We start from the raw sequence: 17999 nt of genomic DNA, 5'->3' as shown, positions 1-17999 counted from the left end.
AAATTTTCCTAGAACTTCCTATCGTGCATCTGTGGTGTGTTAGAGGACATGAGGAAAGAGAGATTACTATTTCAAATATTTAACTTACCTTTTTGGATACAGAGGAATGAAAACATCCTCTTCCACAGACAGAGTTATTCTCATAACAATAGTTTTTCTCAGAATCTGTGAAGACAAAAATGCTCAATTTATTAGAAACCTACACAGCCAAACATCGATACCACCTTAAAGAAATAATAACATATTTCTGTTCAAAAGGTGACTTTTACTATACCCAGCAACAGATTAACTAGAGGCATAAAACTCTCAGGAGTTTGATCCAACACTGTTAAAACCAGTATTGCTAGTTTTGACAAGTTCAAATCATTTGATTTTCTGCCTAATTGAATCGTTCTTGTTTCTGTGCAATTTTGTGAATTTTCCTTTATTGTACACAGTTTATGAACACCCAAGTTACTCTATGTAAGGTAAGCTAGCTGTACATAAGGAACATTTCAAGACCCATGCTATTTATTAGTTAATACAACCCTGATGAAGGTTTCAAATCCCTCAATATTTGTTTCAGTAATAGCCAGTTTATCAGAATGTTACATTATCCTCCACACACCATGGATATGATGTGTTAATGCAACCAATTTGAGCCTGACCAAAACGTGCGCAACTTCTCTTTCCGTCACATCTGGCCATCCAATTATAATTATTATTTATGTCGTTATCAGCTGCTTCAGTGTTGTCTTTGGAAGCATGAATAGTGGCTTATCTAAAGTAACACACTTTATTTTGGTCGACAGATTCAAGAACTTATTTTGTAGTTACACGCAGGGCGGCCAACATTTGACACCTCCTAAATGTGAGATTTCTAGTCGCAAGACCAGAGGCATTATGCTAAAAACAAGCAAGGGTACAATTAGCAAGCTGCATTTATAATATGGGCCACAGGGGATGGCTGTCCACTATTAAATCAGTTCGCTGTCGTGACCACTCCACATTACCAATTCTCTTCCGATATTAGAATGAGCAAATAATTACAGGAAGTGCTTTCAGCCACTAACCTATCAGAAATGATACATAAGCAACTGGTATGTGTTAGATCCGTGTGTTAATGGAGACACGGAATGCAGGAGTTGATTTAACAAGTGTTTACTGAACAAAGTCTGGAGGTGAACTAACTACACAAGACGCTACACAGGCTTATATACCCGAGTGGTCACTACTGGTACTACAGTATACAGGGGCTTCAAAAACATAGTTCCTCTTAAAGGTACATACACTACAATTCCTCCCCTTTTAGATAAATAGTACATAACATTTTAAGTAATCATTAAATAACATTTTTACAAGAACAATAATATACACATTTGCTGAAGTTAATCAATTACAAATTCAGTCTCTCTGGAGGCTTCCTGACTCGGTCCGGATAACGCCTCGGTGGTGTAGTAGGTTCTTTTGGCAAGGTCGAGTCGGCTTCAATGCCAGTGTCACCGGATCGGAGGTAGATACTATGGGTATCTCTGCTTCATCACGAGGCATATAGAGTTGTGGTGTAGGTTGTCCTTTTTTGGATGACTCTATGATCTGGTCAGCATGGCGCCTTATTATGCTTTCTCCAATGTCCACGGTATACATCAGCGGTCCTAGTCGTGTGCAAATAGTTCCAGGCTGCCATTTCTCGGTACGGTAGTCCCGGGCCAAAACTGGTTGACCTATCTGGAAGGTTCTAGTTGGCCTTTCATTCATGCTTTGAAATTGCCGGTTCTCTACGTCCCTTCTGACGTTTGGCTTGACCAAATCCAGCCGGCATCTTAGGCTTCTATTGAAAAACATGGCGGGGGTTTGGTTTGTAACCACGTGTTGCATTCCTGTACGCAAACAAGAAGTTATCTACCTTATGTTGTAGATTTATGTCTTCATTACCCATGGCCTTTATGGCCTTCTTGAAGGTCTGGACAAACCTTTCAGCCAATCCATTGGTGGCGGGATGGTATGGGGTGGACGTGTAGTGCTTAACCCCATTGTTTTTTAAGAACTTCCTGAATTCTTCGGATACAAATTGCAGTCCATTATCAAAACAGATCTGTTCAGGCAGCCCATTCCTGGTGAATATGGTCCTTAATACTGTGATGGTTTTTTCCGTGGTGGTGGAGGACATCTTTATTACCTCCGGCCACTTGGAGTGTGCATCCACCGCGATTAAGAGTCCATAAATGGACCAGCAAAGTCGATATGTACCCTTTGCCATGGAGATGAGGGCCACTCCCATGGATGTAGAGGGGCTTGTGGTGGGGCGTTTTGGACCTTCTGGCATCCTAGACAGCTCTTGGTCATTTCTTCGATGTCTCCATCGATACCTGGCCACCACACAAACGCTCTGGCTAAGTTCTTCATTTTCACTCCACCCAGATGCCCCTCGTGAAGCTCCTTTAGCACTCTATCCTTGAGTTTGGGTGGAATCACCACTCTGGATCCACACATCAAGGTTCCTCGGCACACTGACAGCTGTTCTCTCCTTTGCGAGAATGCTGGCAACAGTGGTTCGCCATTTGCTGGCCATCCCTTCACCGTTAAATCGTAGACTCGTGAGAGAGTCGGGTCATTTCGCGTTTCCTTTTCAATGGTAGAATTTGTCACCGGTAGACATTCCACTATGGTCGAGTGGAACATCTCCACTGGGTCCACTGTAGGCGCCTCTTCCACCGTTGGCAACGGTAGGCGCGATAACCCGTCAGCATTCCCATGCTGTTTTGTTCCTTTGTATTCTATGTCATATTGGTGTGCCCCTAGGAAAAGGGACCACCTCTGTAGCCTTTGCGCTGTCATAATAGGAACGCCCTTTTTAGGGTTGAATATGGAGACGAGGGGTTGATGGTCAGTCAACAAGGTAAATTTTTGTCCGTGTAGGCAATGGTTGAATTTCTTCACCCCCCACACCAGGCTGAGTGCCTCCCTGTCGATCTGGACATAGTTACGCTCAGCTGAGTTCAATGAGCATGACGCAAAAGCTATCGGCCGCTCCGAGCCATCAGGGAATCTATGAGATAATACCGCTCCCACGCCGTAAGGGGATGCATCGCACGCCAGTCTGATTGGCAGTGATGGGTTGTAATGAGCCAACACTTCCCTGGACGTGATCAAGCCTTTGCATTTATGGAAGGCACGTTTACAGTCTTCGCTCCATTTCCAAACTACTCCCGTTTGTAGCGGTGCGTTAAGAGGGTGCAGAACCGTCGACAAGTTTGGTAAAAATTTATGATAGTAATTTACTAATCCCAGGAACGACCTTAATTGTGAGACATTTTCAGGCGACGGGGCCTTTACGACCGCTTCAATTTTTTCAGGTGACTTATGCAACCCTTCTTCGTTAATGACATGGCCACAATATGATATTTGTTTCTGGAAAAATTCACACTTGGGGCGATTTGCTCCTAGGCCCCGTTCTCTCAGCCTCGTGAGCACCTGCTCCAAGTTGGCAAGGTGCTCGTTGTCGTTTTCTCCTGTTACAAGGATGTCGTCTAGGTAGCATCGAGTCCCCGGAATCCCTTGCAGGACTTGCTCCATAGCTCTTTGCCAGATAGCCGGAGCTGATGCCACTCCGAAAACTAGTCGATTGTACTGGTACAGGCCTTTGTGTGTGTTTATCGTGAGATACTTTTTAGAGGCCTCCTCAACCTCCATCTGTAGATATGCCTGTGCTAAGTCAATTTTGGTGAAACGTTTCCCTCCGGATAGTGAGGCGAAAATATCTTCTATCCTCGGAAGGGGATACTGTACCGTGTGAAGAACCGGGTTTACAGTCACCTTGAAGTCCCCACAGATGCGAACTTTTCTCTGTTCTTCAGATTTATCATTATTCAACGTTTTCTTCATGACCGGGACGATGGGTGTTGCCCACTCGCTCCAATCTACCTTGGATAACACGCCTGCTTTTTCCAAATTCTCCAGCTCTGCCTCGACGGCTGGACGAATTGCGTATGGCACCGGCCTTGCCTTAAAAAACTTGGGAATTGCCGCATCTTCCACTTTTATTGAGGCGGTGGCGCCTTTCAGGGTTCCTAGTTCCTGTTGAAACACTTCTTTGGCGTTAGCCAAGATTTCTTTTAATCGTCCAGGTATGACGTCATCATCGTTTTTTTCCTTACTGGTCACCGTCAGTGCCTGAATGGAGTGCCAGTCTAAACGTATCTTTCTGATCCATTCATGTCCCAACAACGGTGGACCACCATCTTGCAGAACGTATAAATACAACTTCTGTATTTCCTTGCCGTTGTATACAACAGGCACCCTTATTTTCCCTCTGGGGTATACTTTCTGCCCCGTATATGTCTTCAAGATAATGGATGTGTCTTTCAAAGGTATATGCGGAAATAGCCGCTCGTAATCCCGTCGACTCATGACGGTCAGAGCTGATCCTGTATCTAGCTCCATTTTGACTGGGGACCCCGCTATCGTGAGGGTAACCCAAATGGTCTGGTAATCTTCTTTGGCAATTATATTATGTAATTTGAGACAGCTTAGTCTCTTGTTTCCGGAGTCGCTATCGCTCTTCTGGTCTTCGGAGCTACTGTCCGTCATCATTTGTACCTTTCTGTACTTTTCCTTATTGACCTTTTTACTGTCAGCGGATTTCTTTCCAGATCTGCATACACGTGCAATGTGTCCCATCTTTCCGCGTTGCCTGCATGCTTTGTCCTTGAACCAGCAGTCCTTCTGGTCATGGGTGGATCTGCCGCAGCGATAACATCTCTCGAAACCCCTGTCATTTCATGGGTGCCGAAGTCCTGTGGCTTTTGCTGTATCTCTGCAGCTCCTCTTGCGGCTGCTTCGTATGATACAGCCACACTGAAAGCCTTGTCCAGTGTCAAATCTTTCTCAGAAAGTAGCCTTTTCTGTGTTCCTTCACTTAGGAGACCGCAGACGAATTTGTCTCGTAGAGAATCTGCTAGTCCTGCCCCGAATTGGCAGTGCTTTGACAGCTTTCGTAATTCGGTGAGGTAATCAGCGTTACTTTCATTCTTGTGCTGATTCCTCCTGAAGAATTTGAATCGTTCCGCTATCAGCAGCGGTGTTGGGTTTAAGTGCTCCTGTAAGGTATCAACAATCTCCTTAAAATTCTTGTCCATCGGTTTGGCTGGAGTGATCAAGTTTCGTAACAGCCCGTATGTCCTTGCGCCCATCAGATTTAGAAGTACCGATGCCTTTTTATCATCCGCTACTTCATTCGCCTTGCAATATACCGCCACTCTTTCCACATGTGGTCCAATCTTCTATATCACTATTGAAAGCAGTAATATTGCCAGTCTTCGGCATCTTGAAAATCTAAAATGGCGCTTCCCGCGCTTTTCCTCCGTCCCCGATGGATCAAAATGGCGCCTCCCGCGCTTTTCTTATATATCGCTTCAATAGTTTCTCCATTACTTGGAGAACCGTTCCCGTCATGGAGCGGACCCTCTGGGACTTTCCCCTCCCTCTGCTCGGTCCGAACGCCGACCTGCTTTGCCCTGAGTGCTCCACCCTCTCTCTTTGCTTCTGCTTCCCGACTCGCTGCCCGTCCCCGTTGCAGAGCCACCCGATCGAGCTCTAGCCCACCGCAGCCCAGGAAGGATCAGTGCACTACCTGCCACCAGCCCGTTTAGCTGGTGAAACCACAGTTTTTTGCTTCGACCTTCGTCTGAGGAATCGATCCCCTTGAGGTGCTGCCGAATTGCAGGTAAGTTCGTTTCCAACTCGTCGCCACTGTTAGATCCGTGTGTTAATGGAGACACGGAATGCAGGAGTTGATTTAACAAGTGTTTACTGAACAAAGTCTGGAGGTGAACTAACTACACAAGACGCTACACAGGCTTATATACCCGAGTGGTCACTACTGGTACTACAGTATACAGGGGCTTCAAAAACATAGTTCCTCTTAAAGGTACATACACTACAGTATGAACTCGTGAAAAATATTAAGTTTTTAAAAAGGTAAAAGAAACTCTAGTGCCTACTGTACCACCATTCCTATTTTATTTATTGAAAAGGACTTAATGGTGTTAGGAACTCGCCCAGCTCCCTTTTGAACACTTGCAGTGAATCTGCTCTCTCCACGAGAGCCAGCAACTTGTTCCAAAGGTCATTGACCCGCTGAAAAGAAAAAGCTCCTGACATCTAACCTAGTTCTATGCTTACATAACTTAGATGCATGTCCTCTGCTTCTCCCAAACCTATCTAATTCAAATATTCTATCCATATGGACACAGTTTAGTCCCTTCATTTAAATTTTTTTTTTTTTTTTATAAATACAATTAAATCTACCTGCAGTATACACATTTTAGAGAGTGAAAAGATCCAGCTCTCTAAGCCTATTGTTAACTAAGGGCTTTTAAGATAGCTATTAATCTAGTGACCCTCCTCTGAAACATTTCCAGGGCCCCTATATTGCCCACCATGTGAGGGACTAAAACTGGACACAGTATCTATTCAACTTGAGTCCTAACCAATGTCTTACACAAGGACAATATGGTGCTTTTTGTTTTATATTGGATTGTCCTGGTAAAACATCCTAATACTCTCTGCTTTTGCTATGGCTTGCGGCACTGACTCCACTAGTAACCAGTTTCCACACAGAACCACTACCATCATTAAGAACCCTCTGCCTATGAGATTGCAACCAATTGCTTGTCCAACCCAAAATCAGTCCACCAATCCCACAGGACACTATCTTATAAAGTAACCTATTGTCAAAATCTTTTTGAAATTCCAAGTATATAATGTCAACTAGGTTACTTACATCCACCAATCTAGTAACTGCCTCAAAAATTCTCAGGTTGGTAAGATATGACCTTTTCCAGAAGCCATGTTGAGTGTCTAATAACCCATCTCTGTTCAAGTGGTCATGCACAATGGGGGGTAATTTTCACTGTTGGCGCAGGCATGAAAATGGAAGTTGCAGTGTGACTGCCCATTATACACCCTTTGCGATTTTCTTTTTCAATGAAGTCAATGGAAAGGAAAAAAAATTGGGATGGGGTGTATAACAGCCAGTCGAACCACAACAGCCAGTTTTCCGCCGGTGCCAAATGTGAAAATGACCCCCAGTATCTGTAATGATCCTTTCTAACTACTTGCCTGTAACCAAAGTCAAGCTAATGGACCTATATTTCCCAGTCTGACTGGTTGCCCTTATTAAATATTAGTAACATAAGCATATTTCCAGTCTGAGTATAATCCCTGACTCTAGCGATCTGTTATTAAAATATATATATGCAAGGAAAAGAAATGACATTAAAAATAAAGAGTAAACTGCTACATCAGGAAGATTCTTCAAAATGTTATGTAGCAGAGATTTGTGTACCTGTGTGACTTTACTTTGTTCATCTTTAAAAACCGCATATTCCTCTTTTAGCTTTCTGCAAATTTGTGCTAAACTCTGTGTTTGTGAGGATGACAAAGGGTCCCACACATGAATTACAAAGCCTGGGAAAAATAAAATTAAATTAAACTTTTCAGTTTTCAGAAACCTTTTGCAAATTGAGTGAGATATGTCAATTTTTTAAAAGTGTAATAATTCAATGTGAATCTGTAATATATACTATACACATTCCAACACAATTAAGTCATCACAAAACTATTTTCACGAAAAATTAAACTTAGAGAAACAGTTTGTTATAACTGTGACCTAAACCAAAGCCATGAAATTTGAATATTGTTAAATTACCTTCAATTTTAGGCATGACTGTTTTCTCAATTACTGTGAGAAGTAGTCTTGTATCAGAGTTTTCCTTTCTCTTGAATGCTTCATCTTCCATGTGACAGAACTCTTCCAATGCTAAAATCCAGGGCATTTCTGCCAAGTCCAAGCAGTCAGGCTAATAAACAGATAGAGATTAGAAATAAGTTAACGACAGCCTTTACCACTTTCACCTGATTCTAATTATTTTACACAAAGCATTGTGCACCAGAGATAAACATTCATATACTACTAGACCTTTCTGCAATATGTCTTAACAGTTTAGTTGCATCTCATTCACTCTACACAAAATCCTGACCGAAGGTACATTTCACATTTATTTTCATAGTACATGGCATGGGGAGACTGTACTATCTGTTAGCAAAAGGTTAATGGGCAACCTACTCCTAGGCCTCCGACTGTGCTGCTCTGAAATCAAGCAAGGATAGCGGCAGTGTTGATCTTTGTTCTTCCTCTGTGAACACTAACATTATTAGAGTTGTACACTGCAGAACTCAGCTGATACTGAATCTTTCTGACTCGGACATCTGTTAATAGAGTAGAAACAAGGCTGATCTGCTGGTACTGACATCTAATGAACAGCTCCCTGAAGGATGAAGTTCAAGAAGCAAAGAAACTTTGTGGAAAGAGAAGACCTAAAACCAGCAATCGCTTCCATTAATATCTAAACCATTTTGCACATTGCTTAGATGAGGGTGGTGGACAGGAGGTAAGTACTTTATATTGAAAGTTACCCAACCCATTGTATAGAAATAGAATTCTTTAGTAACTATTTTTATTTTACAGATATCCAGATCAAGGTGTAAAGTTTCTTTCCAAAGTGGTATATTTTTAAATTAGAATAAAGCTGTACGAATAATCAATAAATTACAGGCAGTAGCTCCAACAAAGAGGAAAACAGCATTTTTTCAGATTATTATTTAATGTTTTCAGATACTATGTTACAAAAGTGAATGTCAGTAAATACAGTGATGGTAAATGACAAACCAAGCACTTAAAAAAAATCTTCTCCTGTTGCAGTTGACTTTTCTTTAAATCATACTATGTAACAAAGAATAATGAATAGAAGCACTCTGAACTGTTTGTTTGCACAAAATGTTTTCCTACATTTCAGAAACTCTTTGGGGTTCCCCCTTGGCTCAATGGGACTGGGTCATACAGACTGGGAAGATCCTTTGTTGAAACCCTGATCTATGTTACTTTAGCTCATCTACGCCAGGGCAATAATGGCAGCACAACATTTAGCCTTGAAACTTCGTCAGCTATGAAGCAGAGTGATGGGGAAGAAAAAAAAAATTAAAAATCAGTCACGTTCCGGCAGCTGACAATCCAATGACCCCTGCTGTCTAGAAGGCTGCCGCTAGAACATGGGCCCAGAAATTAGGTTCGGGGGCTTGCCACACGTGCAAGCCCCCGATGTGCACTTACCCGGCGCGCCGACAGCTGAAGCCTGGGCCTGCTTGGAATTCCTGTCACTGGCCCGGTTCAGCTGTCGGCACGCTGTGCTTGCCTGATCCAGCAGCGTAGTTAGTTCGATGTGCCGGCTGGGATCAGGTGAGCACTGGGCAGCCAATCAGGGGAGGGAAAACTTCATGAGTTTGATAGTAAGAACTGTCAAACTCATGAAAACTACGGGCACCCAAAACACTACTTAAACTTTAAATAAAATTTTTAAAAACATCCCACTAATTAAATGAACTATAAATAACTTTTTAAAACTTTTAAACAAATTAATCAAATTTTTGAAAAAAATATTTTTTTTTTTTTTTTTTAAGAGATTGGGTCTAAAAATACTTGCCTTACTGTAAAGTCCTTAAAAACAATAAAGCTGTGGAAAAAATGTTATAATTTTAAATAATAGACCACTTACCTTAAAGAATCAAGTCCTTACGTCTCCTTTTTACATTTCTAAAAAGTTGAGGCCCTTACACACGGGCAAACCTGTCAAAAAGGAAGTTCAATGCGTGCGCGCAGAGTCCTGCGTGCACGCGTTGGACCTCTGAATGCGTTGGACCTCTGAACCCCTTGGAGGAAATGCCAGTTTCCCGCGCATGCGCTGTGCATGCTGAAATCCGGCACTTCCAACGGACCCACGCGTGAGTACCCCGTCCGTACTCACACGTTGGGACCGGAATTACTGGGCCATTATGTCTATCATACAACAACAACAACAAAACCTCCAGATAAAATAAATACAAAAACATGCTGGAAGGTCTAAGTGAGGTACCCTCAACCTTTGTCATAAAGATTTCCACAAGTGAAAGGATAGGCAAAGGATCATCTCCCAAATCACTGTTGATACCGATAATGGCATCCCTCTGGAAGTTTGCATAACTCAGTTTAAGATGTTCACTTCCAACTACAGGTAATAATAAATGGTAACTTCAAACAAAATTTTGACATTAAACTGTGACACTATAATGCAGGAAGATTACGTCAATGTTCAAAACAGCCACTAGACAGAACCAGTGTGTTTAACTTTGCTACATGTATATATATATTTTTTTAAGTGTGTAACTTTAAAATAAAGAACACACACTGGGTAGATAATATATGGAAAAGGCATCACTTACAACAGGGCCTACAGTGTTTGAGAGTCACTCCAATTATATTATCGACACACCATGGTCAATTAGTATACAGCCTCTACATACAGAGCTCACTAGCACAAAAGACATACTTTCCCCAACAGGGCTATCTTTTTCTAGATTATTCGACAATGAAGGTTTATAATGCAATCTGTAGTGAGAACTTTTAATGTATTGCCCACTATAAGCTCTAACTATGAATATCAATTCAACACTTACTTTAAGAGGGTTCCAGCCGATCAGCTGCATACGGATTAAAGGATTCAGAATTTTTTGGAGACAAAGTCCAATATAAGCATCATAATATGAATCAGGGAATTTCTGCCGCCACAGCCCAAACTTTGCTAAAATTCTGTCAACACTGTAAAAGTCCTTGTGTACATCTTCGAAAATCTTCTTGGATTCCTTCAAAATGCGATCTGCGTTAAATTATGGATAAGTTTGTTCAAACAAGAAAGCGGGATAAAAACCTAGCTACCAAGTTGGAACAAGAAAAGACAAAATGAAGAAAACACAAAATTACAACATTTGCAGATCAAAGCATAAAAGATCAAAGCTGTTTTAAAATGTTTATTCCCTTTATGCTTTGTCATAAGGATCTCCACAAGTGAAAAGGTGGGCAAATTACGGTCGATGCTGATAATGGCATCCACCTGGAAGTTTGCATTTGCTGTCTTCATATTTCGGCTCAATCCTTGTATGGAAACACCTGCAGAGTGTTTTCAATATTGGCCAAGATCAGGATTTCATAAAGGGAGAAAACTGCAGGTCCAAACTTAATTCTACCACTCCAGCAAGCTCAACTGACCATTGTGGTCTACAGGGAACGAAAAAACTGAAAATACCGGAAATGCACAGGTCAGTCAACACCCGAGAGACAAGTAAATGTTTCAGGGGTGATCTTCATCAGAACTGGTAGAGTCAGATTTGAGAAGCCCTCTCTCTCTACATTTCTCACTCTCTATCTTTCTAATGCTGATCGGCCTGCTGCGGGTTTCCAACATTATTCTGTACTAGGTGTTTGATCGAATTTACTACACTTTGCAATATCTAAAGACATTCTTCCTGAACTCAGACTGTCAAACTAAGCATCCACTGTAACTGTGGCAGAGAAATAATAGCTCATCATTGCTAGTGTGATTCATGGAAGATGCAGTGTTAGTTTATTTCCCCTCATCCACCTCACCAACCCCACCCTGAAAATAGCAAGTGGCAAAAACCAAGAAGCTTTGCAGGCATTTGGAATTCAACACTCAATGCTCAGATTTGTAGTACAAAACTCATGCCAGCTTAACAACAAAGGGGGAGAAATTCGGTATTGCCCCGTTTGGGGGCGGTAACTTTTGAAAGCTGTTTAAAAGACCAGTTAGCTGGTCCCCAACGGCAGCCGCGATCTGGCCCGATCAGCCCCATGCACTCCAGCAGAGTGCTGGGCTGATCGATTGCAGCCCAGGAGAATTAAAATTTTTAAAAAAATTATACAAATTTTCCTACGTACTTTGACAACCTCCCCTTTAACTTCCGCCCCCGAACTCCTGAATGCCTCCTGCAGGGGGCGGAACCGAAGTTTGGGTCCGGGGCGCTACTGGGGCAATGACATCAAGATTTCCTGGCGCAGGAGATCGTGGCACTAAGTGTTACCGCTGCCAAGTTAGCAGAAGTCGTTCATCTCGCCGCGCCCGGGCGGTAAGTCATTAGCACCCCGTTTCCCCCCCCCCCCCCCCCCCCGGACTGGGGGGGGGGGGGGGGGGGCGCTAACCCACCGAATTTCTTCCCCAAAATTCTTAAGCATTTCACTGCCCTGAGGGAGCAGTCCATATTTGCTCCTCCAGCAACTGCTTTATAACCACATTAAAATTGGGAATTTCTCTCAATTATTTTTTAAATGGAAATAAAGTACACAATTTTCCTAAAACAGGTCTCTTGCTGTATTGCTCTGGTGGGCTGACTGTTTGACCATCAACAAAATACAAAAGTACAAAAAATGTGCAAAACAAAACTGTAACCTGCCAAAAATACACGTCTATATATAATTCATTATACAGTAATTAAAGAAATGCTATTATATACAATGGGTTAGTTGGGAAAGAGAAAGACGGAATAATGTTTCAGGTAATTCCCTTCTGATGAACTCCATCAAAACATTACCTGGTATTTTGTCTTCTGGATACTGATGAACCCTGCTGCATATTTCCCGCAGTTTCTGTTTACAGTTCAAATTTTCTGCATTTGCAGTTGTCTTTTGGTATATTAGCATTTTATCACATGTATAAATTGTCATTTAATTATTGATAAAGCTGCTGTGTAATGACTATGAAGGTTTTAAAGTTCTAAAAACAGTTTACAGTACTAGTTAACAACAAAGTTTATAAATGACTGGTGGATCTGAGTTAGTCTGGGATCTAGAGAATGTTTGTGATATTTAGCTGCTAACTTGGCCTGTCCCTTTAAAGGTCAAGTATGCCCTGTGGGAAGCAGGTAACTGTAGCTATCTGTAATCGCCGAGGTCAGTTAATTGCTTATAAATTTCAGGGTCCACGCCAGAAGAATTCAGAATGAAATGCTCGTCTTTGTGTGTTTTTCAATATTTTGTATCTGTCACAAAGTGTGATGTCTGGAGTGTGACATGGATTTTGCATAGCAGAAGTGTAACACATTTTTACGTGTATGCGTTTACATACCAAACCATGTCTATATTAACACATCAACATCAATGAATACAAGATGCTCCTTCACAAAATGTTTTACTTCCTCCAATTATATATAATCATTGAGACCTACACAGATGGCACAGAAACAGGCCGGTCGACCCAACCAGTACATGCCGCCGTTTATGCTCCACTCGAGCCTCCTCCCGTCTTTCCTCATCTAACTCTATCAAGATAACCCTCTATTCCCTTCTCCCTCATATGCTTGTCTAGCCTCCCCTTAAATGCATCTATACTATTCGCTTCAACCACTCCCTGTGGTAGCGAGTTCCACATTCTCACCACTCTTTGGGTAAAGAAGTTTCTTCTGAATTCCCTATTGGATTTCTTGGTGACTATCTTATATTGATGGCCTCTAGTTTTGCTCTTCCCCAAAAGTGGAAACATTCTCTCTGTATCCACTCTATCAAAACCTTTCATCATTTTAAAGACCTCTATTAGGTCACCCCTCAGCTTTCTTTTTTCAAGAGAAAAGAGACCCAGCCTGTTCATCCTTTCCTAATGTATATACCCTCGCATTTCTGGTACCATCCTTGTGAATCTTCTCTGCACCCTCTCCAGTGCCTCTATATCCTTTTTATAATATGGCGACCAGAACTGTACGCAGTACTCCAAGTGTGGTCTAACCAAGGTTCGATACAGGTTTAGCATAACTTCCCTACTTTTCAATTCTATCCCTCTAGAAATAAACCCTAGTGCTTGCTTTGCTTTTTTTATGGCTCTGCTAACCTGTGTCGCTACTTTGTGATTTGTGTATTTGTACTCCGAGATTCCTTTGTTCCTCTACCACACCTAGACTCGCACCCTCCAAGTGATAAGTGACCTCCCTATTCTTCCTACCAAAATGTAATACCTCACATTTCTCTGTGTTGAACTTCATTTGCTAATTATATGCCCATTCTGCAAGTTTATTAATGTCCTCCTCTAGATTGTTACAGTCCAAGGGCCACTGCTTTTTTTGATATGACCTGGATGTTGGAATACAAAGTAGAATTTCTAAATCTGCCAATGACACCAAACTTGGGGGTGTGGCAAACAGTGAGGATGATACCAATCGACTGCAACAGGACATAGAAAGGCTAGCAGAATGGGCAGACATGTGGCAGATGGAATTTAATACAGAGAAGTGTGAGGTGATGCATTTTGGCAGGAGGAACAGGGAGAGGCAATATACGCTTAATGGCACAGTTTTAAAGAGTGTGCAGGGATAGAGAGACCTGGGAGTTAATGTGCATAGGTCCTTGAAGGTGGCGGGACATATTGAGAGAGTGGTTAGCAAAGCATATGGGATCTTCGGCTTCATAAATAGAGGTATTAAGTACAAAAGTAGAGAAGTTATGCTGAACCTTTATAAAGCGCTGGTTAGGCCACAACTGGAGTATTGCATCCAGTTCTGGTCACCACACTTTAGGAAGCATGTGAAGGCCCTTGAAAGGGTGCAGAGGAGATTTACCAGTATGGTTCCGGGGATGGGGGATCTTAGCTACAAGGACAGGTTGGAGAAGCTGGATTTGTTTTCATTAGAGCAAAGGAGGTTGAGAGGTGATTTGATAGAGGTGTACAAGATTATGACAGGTTTGGATAGTCATCATGGGTGACTTTAATCGACATACAGATTGGGCTAACCAAATTGGTAACAATACTGTGGAGGAGGAATTCCTGGAGTGTTTACGGGATGGTTTCTTGGACCAATATAATCGAGGAACCAACCAGAGATCAGGCCATCTTAGACTGGGTATTATGTAACGAGAAAGGATCAATTAGCAATCTTGTTGTACGAGGCCCCTTGGGTCAGAGCGATCATAATATGATCGAATTCTTCATTAAGATGGAGAATGAAGTAGTTGACACAGAGACTATGGTCCTGAACTTAAATAAAGGAAACTACGATGGTCTGAGGTGCGAGTTGGGTAGGATTGATTGGGGAATGTCACTCAAAGGGTTAACGGTGGATAGGCAATGGCATACATTCAAAGACCGCATGGATGAACTACAGAATTTGTTCATCCCAGTTTGGCATAAAAATAAAACAAAAAAGGTGACTCAACCGTGGCTAACGAGGGAAATCAGGGATAGCATAAGATCCAAGGAGAGGACATATAAATTGGCCAGAAAAAGCAGTAATCCAGAGGATTGGGAGCACTTTAGGATTCAACAAAGGAGGACAAAGGGATTCATTAAGAAAGGGAAATAGAATGAGAGTAAGCTTGCAGGGAACATAAAAACTGACTGTAAAAGCTTTTATAGATATGTGAAGAGAAAAAGATTGGTGAAGTCAAGCATAGGTCCCTTGCAGTCAGAATCAGGGGAATTTATAATGGGGAACAAAGAAATGGCAGACCAATTAAATAGATATTTTGGTTTTGTCTTCACAAAGGAGGACACAAATAACCTCCCAGAGATGTCGGGGAACATAGGGTCTGATGAAAGGGAGGAACTGAAAGAAATCAGTATTTGTAGGGAAATGGTGTTGGGGAAATTGATGGGATTGAAGGCCGATAAATCCCCAGGGCCTGATAATCTACATCCTAGGGTACTTAAGGAAGTGGCCCTAGAAATAGTAGATGCATTGCTGATCATCTTCCAACAATCGATGGAATCTGGAACAGTACCCATGGATTGGAGGGTAGCTAATGTTACCCCACTATTCAAAAAAGGTGGTAGGGAGAAAATGGGGAATTACAGACCGGTAAGCCTGACATCGGTAGTGGGAAAAAATGCTAGAGTCCATTATAAAAGATGTAATAGCAGAGCACTTGGAAAACAGTGACAGGATCGGACAAAGTCAACATGGATTTACAAAAGGTAAATCGTGCTTGACTAATCTACTGGAATTTTTTTGAGGATTTAACTAGTGTTGGAGGAAATTTTAAAATGGCACCGTAGTGCCTGCTGAAATTCTGGACATTCATTAACATTTTGCAGACACTTGCACAACAGGCAGCTGACTTGATCTGCTTACACCAAACGTGTGATGTCACTTGCACAGAACAGTAATATAATTAAGTTGTTTGCTAACGGTATAATATGATCAACTTGTTTTTGATAGAATGTGATTAAGGGTTGCTAAGCTATTGGATTGGCCAAAGTTAAAGAATGCTAAAGTGCCCGATTGGTCAAATGTAATATGGTATCTTTCCTGTTTTTAAATGGTATAAAAGGAGCACGGCTGCTATTGCAAAATTGAGAAGTTTGGCGATCACATCCATAAGGTGTTAGCGCTTCTCCCAGAGCTCTGTAGTATAATAAATACTGTTCTCCTTTGCTTGGTGTCCGTGTCCGGTTTATTTAAAGCAGAGAGTTAAGTTGGGTACGCGTCGACTTTGTATATCACTTAGTCCGCTCAGGCATCAATTAATTCTATATCAATTTGGCGCAGCGAGCAGGGTGAGTGGAAATTACGGGGGACGCTCGACGGGGTGTCTCGGGTAATTAGTAACTCATCAAAAGAATCTTAGAGGACCAGACTGCCAGAAAGGATACCAGTTTAGTATTTTAATTAAGTATAAGTTAAGGATTGTCTTTGTGAAGGATAAATGTGTAGTGTTGTTATGCCTAAATTTGTTATAGGATAAGATACGGTTGCCGGTGAGACACTGATCCCGTCTACCTAGAGACCGGACTCGTGGTGGTGAAAACACGCGATTCGTCTGAGAAACGCTCAGACTGTGATCCGTGGCCGTGAGTATTGAAGCTCGTGGTGGTGAAAACACGCGATTCGTCTGAGAAACGCTCAGACTGTGATCCGTGGCCGTGAGTATATTTTCTCTCTCAAATATGGGGAAGAAAGATAAAGAGGTCCAAAAAGGATCCGAGGGAAATCCTATGGAAGGTAAACAAGTTAAGAAGGGACCAGAAGGGACCCTGTCACACACCTTTATGACAAAAAGACAATCTACTATTAAGTGTATGCAGAAAGACGGGTGGGATATCACACAGTCTTTAGAATGCCAAAGAGTCTGGTGGAACTTCCAGACTAAAGATAAGACTAAGAAGGCAGGAGTAATGTTAGTACACCAGTTAAATGGTCTGCTAGAACAAGTAAATACAGTTAAAGAAAAGTGTAAGAGGACAGAGGAAGAAAACAAGTCTCTCGAGGAGAAAGTAAGTGACTTAAAACGAACACTTAAAGAAATGGAGGCAGGGAATAACATGTCGCTCCCGCCATACAGCAGCCTACGGCCCTCCGCCCCCTCGAATAATGAAAGTAGTGATGAGGATGAAATTAACGACATGGCTCCGGTAACAAGGGGAGGAACTACGGGAGATGGCGGCAACAACCCAAGAACAAAACATTATAATAAAACCTTCACTCCAGGTGAAAAACAACAGATAGTTGATGCCTTAGGGCCCCTAAAACCAAGAAGTAGAAATGCCCAGTTCTGGACTAAATTAGACCAGATGATACTAGCACATGACCTCCATCTCCAGGACGTACATATACTAGTCCGGGCAGCCTGTCCCGCGGATAAATGGAGATTGGTACCCCAAGATAATGCACAGCCCAATCAGGACTATTTAGGGGGTCGATGGGTAAACCAACAACCCTTGTCAGCAACCCATGAACAACAAGAAGTAGCTCGTCAGGCTTTTAAAACTGCCATACAAACAGCCCTTGGAGATTCCCCGACCAATTGGGGTAGAATAACATCAGCTAAACAAAATAAGGGAGAGGGGGCTTCTGAATTCGGAGAAAGATTGTTCCTTATTTATGAGGAGAGCTCAGGAATAGCAGGAGATATGACGCGAGATGATCCAGGCTTTGTACAAGCATACAAAGATGGACTATCAGCTGGACACCAAGCGGTCCTTAAAACCGGGTTGGTTTCACACGAACGCTATGACGAGGTGGTTCGATGGGCAACTAGACTGGAAGGACAACTTAACCAATAGGACGCAAATAAATCCGTAAAACAAGAAAAGATAGGGGCAGTATCTACGTCAGACCAAGGCGCTAAACCAAAAAGAGGACCCTGCCAT

General features: G+C 42.2%; 1 protein-coding gene across 4 annotated transcripts in view; it reads right to left on the bottom strand.

The window, feature by feature from the left end:
• Nucleotides 1-17999, bottom strand: part of LOC147112632 (intron Large complex component GCFC2-like) — a 79350-nt gene that overhangs the window by 5889 nt on the left and 55462 nt on the right. For all 4 annotated transcript variants that reach the window (XM_085997092.1, XM_085997093.1, XM_085997089.1 and 1 more), the window contains 4 exons: nucleotides 10531-10730; nucleotides 7691-7841; nucleotides 7328-7449; nucleotides 89-165 (listed from right to left, as the gene is read on the bottom strand). In XM_085997092.1, coding sequence (XP_085853218.1) covers nucleotides 89-165; nucleotides 7328-7449; nucleotides 7691-7841; nucleotides 10531-10730 — 550 coding nt within the window. The remainder of the gene's footprint in view (nucleotides 1-88; nucleotides 166-7327; nucleotides 7450-7690; nucleotides 7842-10530; nucleotides 10731-17999) is intronic.

The sequence above is a fragment of the Somniosus microcephalus genome, chromosome 9 (genome assembly GCF_052327205.1).
Source record: "Somniosus microcephalus isolate GS21.2 chromosome 9, FLI_Smic_1.0, whole genome shotgun sequence".
NCBI classification, from domain to species: Eukaryota; Metazoa; Chordata; class Chondrichthyes; order Squaliformes; family Somniosidae; genus Somniosus; species Somniosus microcephalus.
This window is presented reverse-complemented; position numbering and strand designations above follow the sequence as displayed.